At 40.7% G+C, this 23,409-nt stretch overlaps 2 protein-coding genes across 5 annotated transcripts; both read right to left on the bottom strand.

Annotated features, from left to right (window-relative positions):
• Positions 1-415: 415 nt before the first annotated feature.
• LOC110383447 (43 kDa receptor-associated protein of the synapse homolog) lies at positions 416-23,065 on the bottom strand. Its single transcript, XM_064042500.1, has 12 exons — positions 22,828-23,065; positions 11,378-11,466; positions 10,804-10,919; positions 10,094-10,176; positions 8,863-9,032; positions 7,919-8,070; positions 6,037-6,159; positions 5,293-5,476; positions 4,524-4,724; positions 2,260-2,369; positions 1,194-1,374; positions 416-644 (listed from the first exon to the last, which is right to left on the bottom strand). Exons 3-12 carry the CDS (start codon positions 10,839-10,841, stop codon positions 432-434), a joined length of 1,455 nt encoding a protein of 484 aa, XP_063898570.1. The 5' UTR covers positions 10,842-10,919; positions 11,378-11,466; positions 22,828-23,065; the 3' UTR covers positions 416-431.
• LOC126056276 (uncharacterized) lies at positions 13,517-16,488 on the bottom strand. 4 transcript variants are annotated; one of them, XM_064042498.1, is made up of 3 exons: positions 14,843-16,488; positions 14,525-14,635; positions 13,517-14,451 (listed from the first exon to the last, which is right to left on the bottom strand). In XM_064042498.1, the coding sequence occupies exon 1, from the start codon at positions 16,486-16,488 to the stop codon at positions 14,947-14,949; it is 1,542 nt and encodes a 513-aa protein (XP_063898568.1). In that variant the 3' UTR covers positions 13,517-14,451; positions 14,525-14,635; positions 14,843-14,946. The 4 variants fall into 4 exon arrangements, with proteins under 4 accessions (XP_063898568.1, XP_063898566.1, XP_063898567.1 ...); XM_064042496.1 differs by having other exon boundaries at positions 14,525-16,488; XM_064042497.1 differs by having other exon boundaries at positions 13,517-14,635.
• Positions 23,066-23,409: the final 344 nt, after the last annotated feature.

Here is a 23,409-nt window from a genome sequence, read left to right as displayed (position 1 = left end):
ATACATACGCGTGATGCACGATATGCGCGCAGGGCAGAGACGCGAGCGGCTCGGCGCGCTCGGCGAGCGGGAGCGGCAGCAGGCGCAGGCAGGGGCAGCTAGTTGTATATAGATACGCGTGATGCACGATATGCGCGCAGGGCAGAGACGCGAGCGGCTCGGCGCGCTCGGCGAGCGGGGAGCGGCAGCAGGCGCAGGCGGGGCAGCTAGTTGTATATAGATACATACGCGTGATGCACGATATGCGCGCAGGGCAGAGACGCGAGCGGCTCGGCGCGCTCGGCGAGCGGGGAGCGGCAGCAGGCGCAGGCGGGGCAGCTAGTTGTATATAGATACATACGCGTGATGCACGATATGCGCGCAGGGCAGAGACGCGAGCGGCTCGGCGCGCTCGGCGAGCGGGGAGCGGCAGCGGGCGCAGGCGGGGGCAGCTAGTTGTATATAGATACATACGCGTGATGCACGATATGCGCGCAGGGCAGAGACGCGAGCGGCTCGGCGCGCTCGGCGAGCGGGGAGCGGCAGCGGGCGCAGGCGGGCGCTGCCCACGCGGCCGCCGCTCGCTTCTGTCTCGCTGCCGCCTCCACGTCGCCCAGGCCGGTGTAGATCTCTGCTAGGCGCAGACGTACGCGACGTACTAACATCTGACGGAGAAGAATGTATATTGATGATTTCTTGGATATTTCAACCAGTGAAAAAATGAGTAATTTAACTTTGACGCGAAATTTAAAAGGAAATGATAAAATAAAACAAAATACCGGTAACCTACATCAGGAAAAATATTTTAAAAAATATTACGCAGTTTAGAATTAAATTATCGCACGTCAAGCATGCTCATTTCTAACCTTAAAATAGGCAATGCAAAAAACTATGTACCTAGTAAACTAAAATTCCAGCCACCCCTTGCACCTAAAAACACACCATGTTTCATTCATCTTATATAACACCCTAAAAATCTCTCACGCTAAATCCTCACCTTAGCCCCAACAGAAGTAGCAACCTCCAGCAGCCTTGTATTGAACTCCAGCGGCCTACAGTTGCAGATCCGGCCTTGCAGTCTCAACGCCTCGAGGCATCGGGCAGCCCCGTCCATGGCTTCCATTTGAGCGAGGCGGTCGCCTAAAGCCTTACTTACTCCTATTGCTAAAATTACAAGAGACATCCTAAAAATCCCCCTTACGCTAAATCCTCACCTTAGCCCCAACAGAAGTAGCAACCTCCAGCAGCCTTGTATTGAACTCCAATGGCCTACAATTACAGATCCGGCCTTGCAGTCTCAACGCCTCGAGGCATCGGGCGGCCCCGTCCATGGCTTCCATTTGGGCGAGGCGGTCGCCTAAAGCTTGACCCGCTCCCATTGCTACTTCGTAATGTCTAGAAGAGAAATAAATAATAATTTAAAAAGGGGAGAATGTTAAGCCTTCAGCGTCATTCACTATCAGAAAGGTGGTAGAATGGAAATCTGAAGAAGTTCTTTCATAAACGTAGTATTTTTAATATTTAAAAAATGAAGAAGGTAAAGCGACGAGTTTGGATAATATAAAAATGATGAATGGATTTTGGCGCCCAACTGGGACTGGTGGTCCCACACTGGGCGCCAACAATAACTTCATCGTCATTGAGTTTAATGGTTTTCAAACATAAAAATTAGCCGTATTAAATAAGATTAGTTTCAATTTGAGGAGCGTACTGTTGACATGTTTTGGTTTCATACATAATTTCACTTGTTATGATATTAAATATCGTCGATAATTGAGCTGGAATTACACAAATAATATTTTTATTTTGACTTTTTATTTTAACCATTCTATTCAATTGATCGAATAGGCTAGTTTCCTAAAAAATAATAATTAGTCCGTCTTGTAGATTGTCCAAAATTAAGCGATACGTATTTTTTCTTTTTTAAATTGGATCAGAACTTGTTAAGATATAGCGTGTTAAAGTTGAGTGTGACGTCACAAGTTGCTACAATTTTCAGGACACTGTGACGTAAAAGGCCCCCACTCCTAATTTTTGAAGTGTAATATCTTTGTCATTTTATGTTTAATTAAAAAAAGAAAAAATACGTATCCAATATTTTTTGATTATCTAAAAAGCGGACTAAATATTATTTCATTATTTCGACCCTGGACACTACCCTATTAAAAAAGTATGACGTTAAGTGTTAACTAGGTAACAGTATTTAAAGTTATGAATACAGTTCTTCAATTTAAGGCATTTGCCCATAGGTACACAAAATATCACTTAAAAAATACCTACCTTAAAGCCTTCCCGATGTCACATTTTCTTCGGTACACATCGCCCGCGATGCGGACAGCTCGCGCGTAACATCCCTGGTCTCCCGCCACTGCGGCCAGTCGTAATGCTTCCTGCAATAGCAGAGACAAAGGTATAAAAAATAATGTAAATTTTCCTTGTAATTTTCGAACTCAAGACCGGGCTCACCTATTCAAACCAAATGTTTAACTTTGTTTGGACTATTTAGACTAGTCTAGTTTTGGTTTTAACCGGATGTTTTGTAACAAAATGGTGGACTTCATACGTAGCGAACTCGGCCACTAGTTTGTATTATAAAATGATACTTTTATGTGTGTTGGATATTTTACCCGTTAAAATATGTGCAAAAGTATTCACGTAGTTAAACCTTTGGATCCTGAAAACGCGGATACATAACTGGACAATAAAAAAAATGCCACTGTGGCAAGGCGTAATGCCTCCTGTAATGAGCATTTAACTACCATCAGCTACTGCAGTCCGGGTACATATAGACTAGGGCATGCAATTTCGGTAAAACAAAAATTACCGGTAAAAATTCGGTAATAAAAATATTTTTACCGGTAAACCGGTAAAACGGTAATTTTTGTAATTTTTTTAAAATGTGATATTATAACAATAAGATTGGGTAGTCTAAGTCAAAAACTAAATAAATATGTTTTTTTTTTTTTACGTGGGCCGTAACAAAAAACATGTCAGCCATCCGTACGCGATGTCGCCGACAAAATGCAAAAGAAACGGTTGCGATGGTACGGACATGTAAAAAGGAGTGACACCTGAGGACATCGGCTGTGTGATTGTGATACTCAATCTCAATATACCCGGTCAAAGGCGCAAAGGCAGGCCGAAACCGTGGTGGTTGAGTGTCGTAATGAATGACATGAAATTGTGCGAACTCGAAGAGGAAGATGTGTATTCAGGAGGATAGACCAAAGTGGAAGAAGGAAGATACGGAAAGCCGACCCCGTCACAAGACAGGAGAAACGCTAAGAATTACCCTAAAAAAATATATTTTACATTGAAGTGAAAGCCCTTTTTTATGGTAAACATCAAATGACAGACTCTTTCTGTCTAAAACCCATGTTTTTTAGTAGGCGTAACTCTTTCGAACAATCCCGCGGCCCCGGCGCGGCAGGCTGTGCTGGGCCCCGCTGGGTTTGCTGACATCTTCCTGAGGAGCCCGTGGAACAACGCGCGCCGCTGACACGGGTCTGTTGTCTATGCAGACGGTGGAACAATGAGCCACCCGAACTCGCCGCCCTCAGACCGACGCCTATGGTGGCCGGGAGTCGTCTCTCGACCCTTGGCGCCCGTGGTGTCTTCCTGGTCCACTACAGCGGCTGGGATGAGAGGTGCTACTCGCAGTCGCTCCGCCGTCTCCTTCTCGAGCATGACTGATTCGCACAAGGAGGCGACGGCTTCCCATTCCCTCTAGCTCCGGACCATGGCTTCAACCAGGGAAGGACGCGAAAGGTCGCCGCTGCGTATTGCCTCGACGACAACACGGCGGTACCCTTCCCAGGCAGTGCACACCTGGACTGTATGCTCCACCGTGTCCTCAGAGCTGTCCGCATGGTGGTGAAGTAAAAGCCCTTGCTCAGTAAGGTCATTGGCCGTGCTCTCGCTGTGGCGGCATATTGGGCTGACATAGTGTAGTCTCAATATATGACATGTCATCGGCACGAAAGAAGAAGAAGAAGTAAGGTCATTGAGTAGGTAAAATAAGCATTAGCTACATTTGTACCTAGTATGAGCTGACATCTGTGAGGAAAAACAGAATAACCGATTGAATACAATTTGTTTAGATTTTATAAATTAAGATGAGAAAGAAGATTTGTATCTAACCTGGAGATAGTTAAGGACACACAAGTTTACTTTCCTAAAAAACAGCAACTTTAACACTCTTACAATACGTAATGTATGCAACATTACATTATATTCAGGCTACATAACAAAGATTTGACGATAAATGAACAATTGCTATATTTTATCAGAAAAACGTAAAAACCGGTAAATTACCGGTTTCATATTATTTTTACCGGTAATTTTAAACTCGCAAAAATGGGCGATTTACCGGTAAAAACGAAACCGGTTAACCGGTATTGCATGCCCTAATATAGACCCAAGTTCACCGACAATATAAAAGTCCGTTTTTCTTAAAACAACTGTTTAACAACCCAATCCACTGTCTGACTACCCGACTGCCGAAGACGTTCAATGACAGGACCTACATTATAAAACAGACTTACATTACAATAATCATGCGCATCCCCCAGCTCGCCGCGTGCTCTCAAAGCGGCGGCCATCTGCAATAGCGCGGTGCGGTGGTGGCGGGTGTTGAGGTCGGCGGCGCGGGGCCCGCGGCCCAGGTCGCAGGCGCGGGCCGCACACGCTACTGCGCGTTCTGCGTCGCGGAGACGACGCCAGAGCTCTGAGAGACCTACGTATACCTGTGGTAGGACAATGGGTTTATTTCCTTCTGTGTAAGCTTTTAAAACTATGTTGGGGTCAGTTTCCAGTTTAAAATTATTCAGCTGAGTATGAGTGTGGCACAATGAGCAACTGTGAGAAGTTTATGCATTCTGTAATAAGCACGGTCTATGAAAAAAGTCATTAGTCCATCTTTAACCTAATCCAAAAAATAATCGATGTAATAAATATTTTTTTATTTTCTCTCACAAACAAATAACAACAAAGATATAACACAATTGAACTTTGTGTTACCTAGGTCACTTTTAAGTACAAATGTTACATAAACATCACAAACCCCCACTCTGCCTTGTAAACTCGCATTCACAATTTCGCCAAGAACACCTAATTATTTTTTTTCCGTATACGCTTTTATTTTTATTTTTGTATATAGAATTTTAAGTTTTAAAGATAAGTAGTTTAATTGGTACCTACGTATTTGCTTTACGTGTGTGTTAATGTACCTATGTGTATATTATGAAACACATAAAATCAAAATTTCACCCGAATCTTACCATAACAAGAACTTTACCGTAACGAGAGCCTTACCTGCAACAACAGCGTATTATCATTCTGCGCTTGGGCCACAGCTAGAGCCTTTTGGAAAGCGTCCATGGCTTTAGAAAACGCTCCCAGTTCTAAACTGACGGCTGCTACAGTTAGATGTACGCAACCCGCTGTGGATCCGCCGCCGCAGTCGTTGTAGAGCGCTTGACGAGCGTAGGAAAGGGCTCTGGAAGAGGAATTAACAGTGTTTAGGGGGTTTCTGAAAGGACTATTGAGGTTTATAATACTCTGGGATTGTTTGAAATTGAGTTACCGCGGCTCTGGTACATAATAAAAGGCCTACGAATGAACATGACGGGTTGTAGGCAGTAAGTCTGAGAATACCTTACGTTGCACATACAGCAGAGGGTTCATTTGATGGTATCCCAACAGAAAAAAAAGGTTTGTATACTTCTACTAGCTTACTTCAGCGGTTTCACCTCCTTTCCGTGGGAAATGCGTTAGGTACACCATTGTACAAAGGGTGCAAAAAGTATAAATAAAGACATATTTCAGACACTGGGATAAAAAAGCCCTTCTCCCTTCTTGTAGCCTTCCTCGGTAATGGTAAATTCTATTCTTGATATAATGTTAAAATTAGATCAAAAGTTCCTGATTAGCGCGTTCAAACAAACACTTCAGGTTTATAAAATTGATATAGATAATTGGTATCTAAGGATTATATTTTTTTCAAGGCCAGATTTCAATAAGCATTTATGTCTACGTAAAATACCCAGTCTAACTTACCTGTCGAGTCCTCCCAAGGTCTGGTGTGCTCTAGCGAGGTTCAAGTAAGCCTCAGCCCTCATTGGCGCCGAGTCCAGCTCTTCAGATATACCCAGCTGTCTGTTCGCGAATTCCAGAGATTCTCTGAGAACAAAATAGCTTGTATTAACTACTAGCTGTGTTCAGTAGTTACCCCCGCTGCTTTAAAAAAAATTGAAGTGAACCAATAAGAGCGGATAAAATATAGCCATACCAATTTTCTTCCAGGGCGGTTTCATCCATATCCGGTTTCATCAGCTATAAGAATGGACTACTTCCCGCACTCAGATAAAAAAGCGGTCCATGATATGTTGTTTTAACATCTTCTACTTCTTCCTAGCGTATGTCCTGTTTATATACCTACTTTTGATATGTGTAAGCTATATTACTGCCCAGATTTAGCGAACCCATCCAGTCGTTATTGTGTGAAAAAGTAACAAACATCCATATATAACTAAAAAGTTTCGCTTTTATAATATTAGTAAGATACCGTGTAGGATAGATACATATTTAGTTTGGTCAAGATATCATCATCTCCCGAGCCTTTTCCCAACTATGTTGGGGTCGGCTTCCAGTCTAACCGGATTTAGCGGAATACCAGTGTTTTACAAGGAGCAACTGTTTTTCACTCAAACTGACAGTTTGCCTAAGATATATTAGAGAAATATATAATTTAGTAACATGGCAACTCAAAACAATGTTTACAATTAACAGCACAGACTACAATAAAGCTATCAAATCAAACTTTTTACGTTACCAAACTATTTTGGCGTTCTTCCAAATAACAGAAAAAAAACTAATATACATAATAACAGGGAATTTCTTTTGAAAACTTGCCAAACTACGGCTGTTGACGATCCGTAGTAGAATAACGATTTATTGTAATGACAACATTACATTTTGTGGCGGGACGGAAGTATTTTTTGTTGGTCACTCATGTTTTTTTTACAAATAAAGTATCTAATATTTCAAGACATATGTATAATATTAATAATATATGTTCAAAAATAAATAAATGAAAAATATTAATAATATATTATATAGCCAGAGGTTTCACTTGTATACCGAGGGAATTATTTCGCTTCCTAGATTGATCATATCATTAGCCAATTGATGAAAACGAACATAGCTATGCTCCTGAACTTCGGAAGCAGACCTCACTTCTTCTAGAAAATTCTAGAAACCCACCTAACAACCCTTTCGAAACTTTTAGAAACCCGTTACTTACTTAGGGTGCATCTACACAGTGCATGTAACTTGCGCATGTGCCTCAACATTTTAAAACATACGGACCTAGCGAGTCGCACATGTACCAAAGCAAGTTACCCACCCACGTGCTCTTGTCACTTGCACATGTACACTTGCTCTAGCTACATGCTCCGAATAGATGCACCCTTACTGAGAGTAGACCTAACTGTTTCGAAAGTTATAGAAACCCGTTGCCAACTTACCGGTACTTCCCGAAGTCCATATAAGCCTGGTACAAGTGGCCTAGTAGCGCGAACTTGTCACTCCTGTGTCCTACACCTTGGAGAGCAGACCTAACTCTTTGGAAAGTTCTAGAAACCCACCTAACATTCTTGCGAAAGTTCTAGAAAAGCTTCCTTACTTACCGATACTTCCTGAAGTCCATGTAAGCTTTTTACAAGTGGCGATGTCCAACATCGCGGAGGGCAGACCTAACTCTTTGGAAAATTCTATTCTTCTTAAACTGCGGAGAACAAAATGACTACCGGAGATGTCACAATGAAAAATCTCCTAAAGAAAGTCGTGCTATAACGCTCTTGACCTCCCTGCATCTCCTTATGGCATCATCATTCGATGGACCATCTCTGCTCATCTTTCCTTCCTCCATATTACTTACCGATACTTCCCGAAGTCCATATAAGCCTGGTACAAATGGCCTAGTAGCGCGAACTTGTCACTTCTATGTCTGACTCCTCGGAGAGCAGATAGCCAGACCTTGACTGCTAGCCGTTGTTCATTCTGACCGTAGAGACGGACTCCGCGCTCGATCTGGGGGAAAAATAAAACAATGTGTGAGAGAGGTTGATTTGAGCGGAGCATAGCGGCTTTTCTCATATTTATAAGGAGATCAGCCAGCTGCGCAGAATATTTTAGTGCACGAGCTTGGACACAAGTGCACTCACTATTCCTTCACTCTCATAACAAGAAGGCATAACATTCATGTGGTCGGGTGTATCAATCACCCACTTTTAGAGTCTAGGCTGCTTTATGAGGGTTTCTTAAATCCTCAAAGTGATTTCGGCCCATTCCGTGCATCGGAACCAATACCTCAAGCACAGCAATTGTGCTATTCAAGTAGCTATAGAATGAAGGAACCGTATATTCTACATCATAAACACCTCAGATCTTGGCCCCTCACCTTCCTCCATGCAAGATACTGGTCCAGCCTCAACCTGCAGGCTCGGAAGTAGTCGAACAGGCGGTGGTCGTTTTGGTCATGTCTATCACACTTATTTGACGTAGAAGAAGGCACTTGAGCTACCTGCATTAAGGCATCCCCTAGAGCACATCAGAATCTTCCGAAACCCTCATCTTTCTTCTTGCAAGATACTTCTTGCAACTCCAACCTAGTTGGGAACAGGCTCGGGAGATGATGATGAAGCTCCTCAGATCTTGGACCCTCAAGTTCCTCCGTGCAAGATACTGGTCCAACCTGCAAACTCGGAAGCAGTCGAGCAGGCCAGCGGTGGTCGTTTTGGTCATGTCCATCGCACTTATTTGGCGTAGAAGAAGGAACTTGAGCTGCCTTTATTAGAGAACATCAGAATCTTGGCCCCTTACCTTCCTTCTTGCAAGATACTGGTCCAGCCTCGACCTGCAGGCTCGGAAGCAGTCGAGCAGGCCGGCCGTGGGCGGGCGGTGAGCGGGCCCGAAGCGGGCGCCCCACACCAGCGTGCCATTCCGCCCGGAGCCAGCGTTCGCTCGGTATTCTTCTGCGAATGGGTAGGCTTCTGCGAAAATGATGAATTAAGTTGTATAGTAAATTGTATGTACTGTATTAGTGGTACTTATTACAGATATTACTTGGTACTTATTCAGATCTCACTTCTTTTATAGGCGAAAAATTCCCATATTATCGAACTTGGCAGTCTTTCACATTTTTGTTTTGGGTGGGATTTCATTTATTTTTGTAAGGTTGTTTATTTTATTTTTTTCTTATGATTAAGTTAGTTAAAGAAATGTCTCATTTATACTATCTTTCAGATTTGTGAATATGCACTATGCTTCTTACAAATAAATTAACTAGATTAACTAAATGGACTAGATTTACCAACTGACTGACATGACATGTTATCATATATTATGTTCGTGGATCAAAGTTACACATTCGTTATTTTTGAAAGTGATTCACACCTGGCCGTTTTAAGATTTTTACTTTACTTTGACTAAATACAAACCTTTGTAACGAATTTCAGATCGGTACCTACGACCATTCGAAGATATATTATATAAATTTAGTTCGTTTTAGTTCCTTAGGGGTATAAATTTACACCAAAACAACAAACCGACTCACACTTGGCCATTTTCAGATTTTTCCCTTTACCTTGACATAAAGACCTACCTCCATGCCAAATTTCAAGTCAATACGACCATTGGAAGTGGTCTAGGTTTTTGATGAGTGAGTCAGTCAGTCAGTCAGTCAGTCAGTGAGTGTATAGTAAAAATAGCGATTTTCTGACGTCAATATCTCAAGACCTACAATAGGTATATTAATGAAATGTTGTATTTTAGATAAGTGAGGGGGTCTCAACAGATACGAGAAATTTGATATGCGCAAATAAAATAGATTTTGAGTTATAAGGGGGTCGAATTTGGCCCGAAATGGTTCGTGTAATATAACCCACGGCCGATGTGTCGCTTTTTTTTGCTCGAACTTGGCGGACACACTGCCGTGTGTCTAGATAATTCAGTAAGGACGATTTTTCGTAATAAAATACGATGACAGTTGGATGGGTAGTCATAAGCAGTAAAGTAGTAGGCTCTCTATATCTAAGAATAAGTTGTACTTTACCTTGTGGCTCTTCGAGGTGGTGTCTGGATGGGTCAGGTGAGCTCAGCAGACGTGTCGCCGACAGCTGGTGGGCCGGCACCCCGCTGTAACAGAACAGTGCTGATTTAGATATTTTAGACCTCAACTATGTCAAATATTTGACCCCAACCTTGTTCATCTTTGGACCCCAACTTTGCACAGCTGTTGGATCTCAACTTTACGATGCGATAGCCTCCAGCCAATTTGGATTTTTGGATTCAGATTGGATTCCAAAATTGCCCAACTTCGTCTAACTTTGGACTCGTATTTTGTATAATTTTGGACACCAATTTTGCTCATTTTAGAACCTTACCATTTCTACCCAATTTTATACCTCTCCTTCGTCAAATTATGGACCTCAACTTTGTCAAATTTCAGACCCTAACTTTGCACAGTTTTGACTGCAACTCTGCAACTTTATCAGATACATATTTCACCGCCGAGTAACCTAGTTTTGGACCCCAAATTTAATTAATTTGGTCCCCAACTTCATTGTAGTTCGGACACCAACTTGACCCAAGTTCGGACCCCAGCTTTGACCCATTATGTACTCCAACTTCCAACGTTACCCAATCTTGGTCCCCAAAAGTTACCCAGGTTCGGACCCCAATTTTACTATATTTCGGACATTCTTTAACCCCAATTTTACCCAATTCCAGACCTCAAATTCACCCATTAGACCTCTAACTTACCCTAGGAAGTCGCGCGACTCTATAGAGTCCCATGACATGTTCCGCGGGTGTAGCCGACAGCGTCACCTACTAGTTGGATGCATCGCGCTATCTCGCTCGCTCAGCGCGGTGAGTCGCTGTGAAAGAGAGAGATAAGTGTATGTGAGTTCATGTTGCTTGAAATTTTGATAATTGGAAGACTTTTTGTAGGATAGATAATTGGACCGATTTTTTGTAGGACTTGTGCGTTGCACTATTGCTCTTAGTGTGTTTGAAAATATTTTTTTTAAGTCGGTCACCGATACCGGATCGAAAAATGAAAGGATTTTTAACTGTTTTCATAACGGAGTACCTAAAGAAGTAAATCATTATGTACTACTCCTATGCAATACTCCTATTTACTCCCTTATGCACTCTATTATGCATTTACCTACATAATCCCATATGATTTTTTCACTTAATAATTAAACGTACTTCTCGAAAGTGCTACCTTATACTCCCCAATTCTTATATTATTTCGTAAATAATTAATGGCCCGAAACCGCTGACGGAAGCTAGTTTAAAATAATAAAGAAGTTATAGTTTCAAATCTCACCTGATTAAGAATAATTGTGATTAATGTAGTGATCCATAACATCCATTGTTACAACACTGCTGATATACATCTGATCACGGATTGATTACCTGAAAAGATAGAAATAGAACGTGTTAATATTTGTTCGTGAAATAATCTCTGTAACTGCTGAGTCATGCACGGTTCCGTAATGTTATTTATATTACAGTTGATCACTGGCGGATTTTCCGCTTAGATTTTAAGGGTGGTAAAAGAGGGAAAATCCGCTGTTGTGGAAGCTATGTTAATCATCATCATTATCATCTCCCGAGCCTTTACCCAACTATGTTGGGGTCGGCTTCCTGTGGAAGCTATGTTAATATCAGGCAAAAAATCGCCAAAAAGGATTATATTTTGATACTCAATGTTAGTACGAACTGTACAATGACACTTGTATGAACAAACGAAGCACACACATATATGTAGCTCTCTTCGTGCTGGGGATCGATGACTTTGAATAAAATCCCGTTTTAAACACTTATTACAACTTTTATTTCAACAACTTTGGCTCGTTCGTTACACTCAGTACCGCGTGGTTGCCTCTAACCCCGTTCATTCAGTCCCTCCCCCTCACTCCTTCGCTCACTCGCTCACGCCTCCCTCATATTCTGTCACGTTCCATTCCACTCGACATTCATTCCCACATTCGGCCGTCCTGCACTCATGTCTGTCCTCAGACATACACCAAATCTTATGTACTAACTAGACTAAAACATCATAATAACCACTACATAATTGAGTTAAATAAAATAAACTGGAACCATACTCTACAACAACCTAATACACATAACTACTTCCTACAAGACAATCTTGTTTCTGAATTTAAAACATACAACTCTACATTGGCAAAAACATTTAAATGTTACTTCGAACTTAATACAATTTATAGGTTTAGAAAACAAAATGTTTAGTTTTACATAGAAAAATAACATAGTAAATACTCTGGTACAGATAGCCCTACGCCATGGCACTGTGATAATGAACGAAAGTTAACCCCTCCTGAAATAAGAACTGCAATAATAACCTGCGGAGTAAGGTGACTGCTACTCCTCCAGCATCTCGGCGTCACCGTGTTGAGGCCATCTCTTCATTTGGTCAGCTGAACTGGATGAACGCTGGGGACCCTCTACAGAACTATCAAGTTTCTCTACGTCATAGCGATCCTTACGCTTGCATTTCACCACTCTATAAGGGCCTAGGTATTTAGGTTTCAGCTTCAACCCTGGACCGAACTGTGTTCTTTTAATCGCCACTAAATCACCTTCCTTATACTTTGAACTTTCCTTCCTCTTTCTATCATATTGTTTTTTATTTTCCTCTTGTATCTTTAGAATCTGTTCTTTGGCTTGCTGCCTTATCTTCTCTCTATTTTCATCATATTGTAGTGTATTTTCTTCCTGTAATAGTTGTAGAATTTCCAAATCTTCCTTACCCTTCATTTTTACTCCCATCAGTAGTTCAAATGGTGTTGTGTTTATGCTTCTCTGGAAAGTAGAGTTGAGTGCCCTCTGCACTTTGCTTACATGCTTGTACCATACTGCAGGATTCTCCAAACATAGTTTTGTTAAAACTGGAATAAGTATTCGATGTACTCTCTCCACTTGGCCATTACCACGTGGCACACCAGTAGTAATCTTTACATGAGATATCTTTTCTTCTTCACAATAACTCTTAAACTCATTACTTGTAAATGCCGTTCCCGGTCTGTTATGAACCGCCGGGGGTTCCCAAATATTTGCTGATGAATCTGAATTTTCCTTAATGTCTCTGATGATGAAGTAGTTTTCGTGGGAAACAGCCATACGAACTTCGTAAACCCATCTATCACCGTGAGTATGTAGTTGTATTGCTTTCTTGTCTCTGTAAGTGGACCAATATGGTCTAAATGCAGGGTATCAAATGGAACACCTTCTTTCTCTATCGGATTCAAGAATCCTTCCTGTTTTCCTTCCTTCCTTGTTGCTAGTAGGCAAGGAATGCAACTCAATAAAAAATCCTGCATCTTCTTGTCCACATCTCTAATGTAATATTCCTTATTCAGTAACTCTTTCATCTTAGACTTTCCAAAGTGACCTTTGCTGTGTACTCTGTTAATAATTTCTTTCTCCAAACTTCTTGGCACTACAAACAGCTTCTGCTCAGTCTTATACAACACACCATTTTCTAACCAATAATCGTCGTATGGACTTCCTCCTCTCAAAATTTCCTTTATGGCTTTTATGCCATCATCTTGATCTTGTGCTTGGCGTAAACTCTCCTGCAGAGTAGTAACCACTGCCACTGTTGGTATGCGGCTCAAAGCATCTGCATGCTGCATCCTGGAGCCCGCTCTGTGCTCCACTTCGAAATCATATTCACTGAGCATGAGGACCCACCTGGCTACCTTGGCTGACAAGTCTTTCTTCTTAAGTGTTAATTCAAAAGCCTTACAGTCTGTGACTATTTTAAATGGAATACCATAAAGGTAGTGCCTGAACTTCCTGATACCTTCTATGATGGCTAGTGCTTCCAATTCGTAGCTTGAGTACCGGCTCTGAATGTCAGTTGTCTTCTTACTCATGTAATGTACTGGGTGTAAGCCTGACCCTGGATGGTGTTGCATGAGTATTGCAGCCAATGCTACACCTGAGGCATCGGTGTGCAATTCAGTCTTCAACTTCGGATTGAAAATCTTCAGAACAGGTCCGCTAGCTAATTTATTCTTCAGTGTCTCAAAAGCCTTTCTTTCCTTATCCTCAAATATGAACTCTGTATTCTTCTTTAATAAATCAGTCAATGGCTTCGCCACAGAAGCATAATTTTCAATGTACTTCCTGAAATAGCTTGTCAATCCAACAAAACTGTGCAAGTGCTTGAGGGTTCTTGGCTCAGGGTACCTTATGACTGCATCCACCTTATCTGTACTCGGCCGTACTTCTCCATCCTTCACCCTGTGGCCCAAGTACTCAACTTCACGCTGCAGTAGGTTCGCCTTTTCCAATTAATCTCCAAGCCATAATGTGCTGCGACTTCTAGCACTTGCTTCAACCTCGATACAGCCTGAACTTCATCCAAGGCTGGAATTATAATGTCATCGATAAATATGATTAACACTCCTTGGGAAATCAAATTTCTAAAGATTATACTCACAAATCTCATAAAAGTCTTGGGACAGGTGGACAAACCAAACGGGGCACGGAGAAATTCAAACTGCCCGTGGTGAGTGACAAATGATGTGTACTTAATAGACTCCTCGCTGACCTTCAAATGAAAGAACCCACTTTTCAAATCAAGTACACTGAATACCTTAGCTTCCTGCAATTTGTCAATCAGATCATGGATTACGGGAAGTGGAAATTCATCCTTAACTATTTTCTTGTTGACCTGCCTATAGTCCACACAGACCCTAGTCGAACCATCTTTCTTCTTTACTAGCACTAAAGGACTGGAGTAATCTGAGAAACTCACCCTCACGATGCCTTTATCAAGCCATTCCTCGATTTGATCTTCCACTACCTGTTGCTCCATAAGTGACAGTCGTCTGGGTCGCTGTCGCACTGGGATGTCATCCTTCAATACAATTTGAAGTTGGATCGGGCCTCTTCCTTATACAATGGCTTATACTCCTCAACACATTGCATAACCTCACTCCTTACTGCTGGATCTTGAATGTGATCAACATTGACTGCTACACATCCTGGAAAACAATCAATTTGACCAACCCATTCACAACAACCAATGGGAAAAAACCTAATACCCCCTTCATTCATTACCACAGTAACACGACCCAGGAACTCTTGACCTATTATTACGTCGTAGGGCATCACCTCTGGTGGAACTAAATGAAAAACTACACCATTAAAACACTGATTATCAATCTCAAGTCCAACAGAGACGCTGCCCCTTGATTGTATTTCACTACGGCCTAATCCAGACATCGTTAACGTTTCACTCGCCACTTCGGCGTTCAACATAGGTAAATACAACAAAGATAATAGGTTCACATCACTACCTGAATCTACGAGAGCATTTAAAACTGTATTATTAATTTTAATGTCTTTTACCGGCTTCCGAACACATTTGTTTACATGCGTGATGTTAACGTTTCGATCTTCGTAACTCGTAGCTGTCACATTTACAGTGTTGACATCTGTCAATGTCAGTGACGTTTCATTGTCTATGACCGCGCGGACAGTCTCGTTTCCGCTTACTTCGTTCACCGTTCCGAACATAGCCGCGGGTCGCTTGGGTCCCAACTTTCCGGCCTCCCCGGAACCGGAAGCCCCGCCTCCTCGGCCGCCGTGAGCGCCGCTGCCGCCTGCGCCCGCCATCTTGGCGCCTGAATGACCCGATGCCGATGCTGTAGCCGTAGATCTCATCGGATTTACGGGACACTGGTTACGAATGTGACCGAACTGATTACACCCAAAACACTTCAATCCGTTTTTACACACACCCGCTTCATGTCCCATGTCACCACAGCTATAGCACCGCCTCGCCGATCCCGATGCTGCCGAGGACGCCTCCGCCGACCTCGCATGACCTTTTAACCTCTCGGTTCTCTTTTCTCGCTCCCTGGTTTTGGACTTCATTTTCTCATAGAAAGCCAGCTTTTCCTTCAATGCTGGAAACGTGGTCACGCCGTACAGAATCACCTTATTGCTCTCGTAATCGTCGATGCCATCCACGATGTACTGTATCGCGATGTAGTCGGGAAATTTCGCACGCCGCGCTAGCTCTTTCATATGCAACATGTACTGATAATACGTCTCGCCTTTTAATTTCTTGCGTGCCGCCATTAGCTCGTGCATTTCCTTGACGTTCGCGGTGTCTGGAAATTCCTTCACAAGCGCAGCCTTGAGATCGCCGTAGGTTTTGAATGCCTTCTCGGATTTTAACCATAGCTCAGCCGTCCCGGTGAGTGACCGGCGAGCTACGATCAAAGTTTGTTGCGGCGTCCACTGAAATATCTCAGCGTTATCCTCGATGTCTTGAGCCCACTTACTCGACGAGTAAGATTTGTCGTCTCCGCTGAACTTCTCGATGAGCCCCTCTGTGAGCCCGAACGCCACCGGCGCCGCTGCAGTCGTAATCGTCGTTGATTTCGATTCCATCGTGCTCCGTAACTTCGTAATTCAAATTTAATGGCCGCCGCGTCGCGCCGGCCGGTGCGTCGTAGAAAACTTCGTGGAAATTCGTCGTTGATCGATCCCGGACGAGCCCCCAAAATCTGTAGCTCTCTTCGTGCTGGGGATCGATGACTTTGAATAAAATCCCGTTTTAAACACTTATTACAACTTTTATTTCAACAACTTTGGCTCGTTCGTTACACTCAGTACCGCGTGGTTGCCTCTAACCCCGTTCATTCAGTCCCTCCCCCTCACTCCTTCGCTCACTCGCTCACGCCTCCCTCATATTCTGTCACGTTCCATTCCACTCGACATTCATTCCCACATATATGCACAATTAAGTAATCATTATAACAATAAGATCCAGTTGCACGATTCAACTATAACGATAACCAAACCATAACCAGCCGTATACTTGCCGACCATTGGTCACATCGGCGATATGACAACTGAAAATAGTTCAGTTATCGTTAAGCTTGGTACTCACTTAGAAGTGTAGCAGGTAGCGTATCAGATACGGTATCAACCTGCAAGTGGGTACGGCTCGTCCACGAGCACACTGCGAGCCGCCTTTGTGTTCGCAGTGAAACCGCCACTCGGCGGGTCACTGCGAGCTTACAGCGCTCCACGCGCGAGCGGCTTGGAGCGAGCTCGTGCCTACGTACTCACTTGATACCGTATCTGATACGCTACTTGCTACACTGCTAAGTGAGTACCCAGCTTTTTAGTTAAATGGTGCAACTCACCGCAAAAATACTAAGAAACTATTCAACCCACACTGGAGTAAAATGCAACAAATAATGCAAGAAATGAACTATTGTATAGCCGACCTACAAAAACTTGCTTCACAATGAATTTTTCAGCTGACTCTAAACTTTGGAGCGCGGTAATAAATTCTCTGGGGACGCGGCTTTTTCGCGACTAACTGTTGGCAGTAGAATGGCTCTGTTATGCTGTTTTAAGAGCTGTTCCCTATATTCTATCTGTTGTTTTTCTTACTAGAGATAGGAGTTACTCTATCTTTTGTAATAACCAAATCAACAGATACGTATATAAAATTGGGAATGGCCGTTAGAAAGCACTAAACCCTACAAATATTGTATGCGAAAGTTTTGTATGTAGGGTCGTGTGTCATTCTTTCATGCAAAAAGTACTGTACCTATAGATTTTAAAGAAACTCAGGTTTACAATTTGCAAAGATGGGTGCGGAAAGTCGTTTTTCAGGAAACTGGTGAAACTGGTATATATGTATGTGTGTTTGTTACTCTGTCACGCAAAATTGAATGGATTTTGATGAAACTCAGCTTTAAAGAAGTAAGAATTATTTTAGTGCAGGGAGCAGTTTCTTCAAGAAGCGAGTGAAACTACGGGTGGAAGCTGGTATTTAAAAATATGAATGTTTTTTAGGGATTTCAGCTGACTCTAAACTTCGGGGCGCTGTAATAAATTCTCTGGGGACGCGGCTTTTTCGCGACTAACTGTTGGCAGTAGTATGGCTCTGTTATGCTGTTTTAAGAGCTGTTCCCTATATTCTATCTATCTGTTATTTTGCTTAGGTACTGGAGGTAGGAATTTAACATGACCTACTCGTATGGCGCTTACATCAAAATTAGAAAGCACTGAACCTTTCTTCGGATTTGTGGAAGTTATATTTGATACTCTTTCGTGCAAAAACGACTGGATGAACTTTGGTTAAACTTAGTTTTACAGAAAGCTATAAGGAAGTAAGAATTTTATCTAGGTTCGGGAAGTAGGTGGAAGCTAGTATATACTCGTATAGTTATAAATGCAAAATATGGTGTGTTTGTTACTCTCGCGCAAAACCTTCTGAATGGATTTTGATGAAACTCAGCTTTAAAGGAGTACGAATTATCTGAGTGTGGTACTTAAGTAGTTTTTTCAAGAAGCGAGTGAAATTGCAAATGGAAGCTGGTATTTAAAAATGCGAATGTTTTAAGGTTTTCAGCTGACTCTAAACTTCGGAGCGCTATAATAAATTCTCTGGGGACACGGCTTTTTCGCGACTAACTGTTGGCTGTAGAATGGCTCTGTTATGTAGTTTTAGAAAACACTGAACCTTACTAATTTATTATTAATTTTTTTATTAATTATTTTAACGTGAAAATTAGTGTATTTTTTTAACACGCTTATTTACGCTTTCACACATTTTCACAGATGTTGGTAATATTAGGCAGTAATATATACAGCCTATAGGTATATTAGAATAACATAATTATAGGCTTTTATCAGATGCGGGAAGTGGTTTACCTAGGAGCTGGATCTTTAGCTGGTACTTTTAAATTGGTTGCTCTTTCATGCTGAATGGATTGTAATGAAACTTGGCTGTAATGTCGCTTATGTATCATAATAGCACATAAGCACCTTTTTATCCATGTGCGGGAAGAAGTTTGAACGGTGCGTGATTGAAACCACGGGCGGAAGCTTTCTCTAAAATAGTCTGTAACTGAATAGGTCCGAATTTTATGTAAGTACCGAAATACATCAGCCAAGAATCAAACTTATGACCGTAACGTAACTAGAATCTGTCAAACTGATACATGGGGCAAAACGTATGTTACGAATATTGATTATTTCTTATATAAAAGTTTATGCATATGATTTCCATAATAAATAAATACAACAGCGTGATTTATTGAGAGCACACTGCAAACTTTTAGTCGGCCTATAGTTTGTTTGGGTTCATAAATCAGTAGATATGAAGATGAATGGTAGTAGGTACGCGCATTACAATGATCAGATATTCGATATTCAGATCCGATATCAGACCTACTAAAAAGTTATAATTCTTAATAAACTACGGATCGAAACGAACCCAAACACGACATTGATCATTTAAGTATCTATTATACTCGTACCTACCTGAGATCCCTATTGCTATAGGTATATTGTCAAAACAGCTAATAACTTTGTAACAGCTAATCTGATTTTGATAAAACATACCTAAGAACCACCGCTGAAAAACCAACTTTCATCTACAAAATATCGCATCCAAATCTGTAGAACCGTTTCACAGATACGAATTCACAAAGACACATAGCCATCTAACCTTTGACACCCATTTTACCGTCGAAAAAAAAAGTATATAAGTAATTCCTTTTTTCCTACATATCAAACCAACAAATAAATAAGTACCTAAGCTAAGGTGTCGAGTACATCGTCAGATAAAGTGCACACTCTCAAACTGTCAGCCAAGTGAAATGGGTCGGTCTATCAGACAATAGAACACCTGACAGTTGAGATTTTCCTATACCTGTCTGTGTATGTGTGTACTTCCGTGATAACAGGCTACTGGTAGCTTTGACGGTAGAATTAGAGGTATTGAACATGGCACACTTTGGTCGTGAAAATCTTCGGTAAATTCACAGTATGTAGGCACAGCGATCAGTTTTGTATGGGCCACTATGACAAATGTTTAGAAAAACGTATTTGCAGATAGCAGAATCTAAAGTTAGACTTATTCCAATTACCTATTCCTCCGGTTCTAAAAGAGTTTTTAAGTTTAGACGTCTGTCTCTATGTGGCATTGCATAGCTCTTAAAAAGTTAAACCGATTTGAATGTGGTTTTGTTTATAGATGCAGGTGTTCTTAAGTTGCACAAACAACATTGAAATAACATATAGGTAGGCTAATTTTTACACACTTGAGGGAACTACTTCCCTTAGAAAGCGATTGAAACTGCTGGCGAAAGAATTCCATAAAAATGCACGAAACCACTAACGGAAGCAAGAATGTGGAAAAAATTGCGATACTGAGTAAAAATATTTCACAAATTCTCAACTCAAAGTTTATCCTAACCTTTAAAGATAAAAAGAGCAAAAGAATAAGCGCAAACCATTTTGCTAAAATACCAGAGATGAGAGAACTGAGAAGTTGAAGTTATTTACAAAAGCCAGCGTTCTGAATCTCTTTGAATATTATCAGAGAAATTTAATAACAGGGATTTTGTCGTGCATTGCAAGATTATGTTGGCGAGACTGTGGGCGCTGCTTTTTAATATTAAAAATAAGGTTTTATATAAAAAAGTGGTTTGTTTTTAAGATTTGGTACACTTAGGTATAAACACCGTAGACACTTTTTCAATACTTATGGCTCAACAACTTAAAACTATTCTTGCTCACGGCACGTTTATTTGAATTAACAGTGAATTTGCAGTCTTACTAAGGGGTATTGGGTTGCCCGGGTAACTGGGTTGAGGAGGTCAGATAGACAGTCGCTCCTTGTAAAGCACTGGTACACAGCTGCGTCTGGTTATACTGGAAGCCGACCCCAACATAGTTGGGAAAAGGCTTGGCAGATGAGTGACTTTGCGGTGCTGTCAAGAAAACGCGATGTATTGTTCACGGCATATTTTTATCATAAGCCAAAACTGACAACAGTAGCTGAGTTCGGCAAAACGTAACGTGTATTTACAAGAAACCATATTATGAAAAGTCACGAGACCATACTTGCGATAGCAAACAATTGCTTATATTCGCGTTACAACGCACGTGCAAAACAAGCGTTGCCGAAAAACCGAGCGGAAAATCCACTAGTGCGAAAAAGCTCTTAACATAAAAATAGCATACTTAATTAAAATAATTTCTATTTTCATCTCACCCAGCATTGCGGTTCACTCAAAAATAACTTAGCTATTTCTTCAAATGAAAGTTCCCAGACAAATATTTAGACCTTTTCGTCCGAATATTATATACCTGAGAGCATTACCCTTAGACATAGGTTGAAAAGGTCAGCCTAGGAATGGGTTGATGCCCTAGACTGGATGACATTTTGATCTGAAAGCTCTTTTTGCCTATTTCATATTGGAAACTTTTTATGATCTGGTCCTCGCGGTTCAAATCGCGTTATGAGGGTACCAATTTAGTTCCAATTTTCAACCCGAAAACAAGACTGTGTCTCAGGCTCAAAACTATCCTCGTAAGTGGTCCAGAAGATTTGGTGTAAATGCGCGACAGACAGACTAAGCTACTTTCGCTAACATTAGTAAGAACTTACATATGAGGTTGACAGTTGACAAAATAAGTAGGTACATATTTGTTATAAGAAATTATAGGTAAAAAATCCAACCCAGTATTTTCCCGGCCTTGAAAGGACAGTAGGTACGAAACGCCACAGAAAATGGGTTCGTAACTTATTTTGTAAAGAGTTGACACTTCTTGTCACGTGAGTACATTCTGAGTATTCAATTGTTACAGCGTTATACACTGGCGGATTTTCCGCTCGGTTCTTCCGAGTACGGCTGGTGTCGTGTTTTTAAAGATAGCTGCCAATTGCAACTGCCGATGACTACTGTCGACTACACTCGGTTATTCCGCAAGGAAAATCCTGTGACCAAAACCTCAATTTGATGAATAAATTAATAATTGCTAGTCTCTTCTCAAGCGTACGAGAAGAAGAAACTATTTAAAATAATTACAGGTTTTAAACATTTCGTCACGTTTTAATTCACTAAAAACCACACACTTTTAAAAGATAATTAGCCCCAAAAAAATTAAACAATCAACCAACATAACAAAGAAAAAACTTTTTCGAAACATCATACCTAACACAATTTCAAAAAATTCAATTAACGTAAAATTGCACTCACGTTAATAAATTTTTCGTCCGAAAGTTGCACTGAAAACGGACAGATGCCAGTCAAAGCACATTTTAGAATGAGGTGCACATTTTAGTGCAATATTACAGCACCTAGACAGGTCTTGACCTAGGTCATGTCTAAGCTAAATAGGTCACAGGCCATTTCGATTTTAATACGGTAAACTAATAATATCTGGGCTTAAAATCGATATTTTTAACAATATTTAGTAGAAAAACCACGGCGTTTAGTACCTACAAAAAAAATATTATAGTGATATAGTACCTAATTTAAAAAAAAAATGTGTGTAAAAGAGTTACCTTTACTTTTTTTAGGCAACATAGATTAGCTTGAAGACAGTGTGATATATTATGCCAATAGATTCACAAAACACCTATATTTTTATATAAAAAAGTACCTATAACAAAAATATATCTAAAAGTATTTACTTTATATTTCACTGGTTTTTGGATAAAATTATAATATGTGTGGAATAAGACACGCAATATTATTTAATACTTGCATCACAGGATCACACCTATGAAAACTATTTCTTGTCAAACCTCTTTCGTAAAACGATTTATAACCCATTACTTTTAGAAATAAATCAAAGATTTACGCCCAAAAACAAAGAAAACACGACATAATAACAATGAAATGGCTAATAGAACATCCAAACACAAAAATAGAACGTTTAAAAATAATATTAGACAAGAAAATCTTTACTTACCGTGGACATTTTTCACTTATCACATTTGATCCGAATTTTCACAGAAAAACCACAAAATTTTTATATTGCACTATCAAAATATATTCGTTTGACGTTTATTTTGATTTTTGAATTGTTATTTATTTAGTAAATAGTGTTATTTTGTTTAATTTTAATGTTATAAGTGTCCTTAAGAACGGTTCACACCCCAATCGAGGGATGTTGTTCTCGCGGAATAAGGAATGCATGGAGTCGTTATTACGTTGTTATATTTTTATGACATTGTTAAGTGTTGGGGGTGAATTTTTTATATGCGTTGTTGAGTACGTATTTTGTGAACGCAGTTCGAACGAAGTTAATAAGTTAATAATGCTTGCCATAATTTTCTGAGTTTTTTTTTTAACTTATATTGAGTATTTGCCTACCTTGTAGTTTCACTAAAGTTTTTACTCGAAGAAAATTTAATTATTTCAAGTTTTATTTAAAAATTTTATATTTTATTACTCGGTGAGAGATAAATAGAGAATAATTTAAGTATACTGCTCTATCACTTTTCAGAATAAGTACCACGCTTACTTATTGCTGAAAAATATCTTTAAAACT

This window comes from Helicoverpa armigera, chromosome 29 (assembly GCF_030705265.1).
Source record: "Helicoverpa armigera isolate CAAS_96S chromosome 29, ASM3070526v1, whole genome shotgun sequence".
Classification (NCBI taxonomy): Eukaryota; Metazoa; Arthropoda; class Insecta; order Lepidoptera; family Noctuidae; genus Helicoverpa; species Helicoverpa armigera.
The sequence above is the reverse complement of the archived record's forward strand: the minus strand, read 5'-3'. Positions and strand labels throughout refer to the sequence as shown.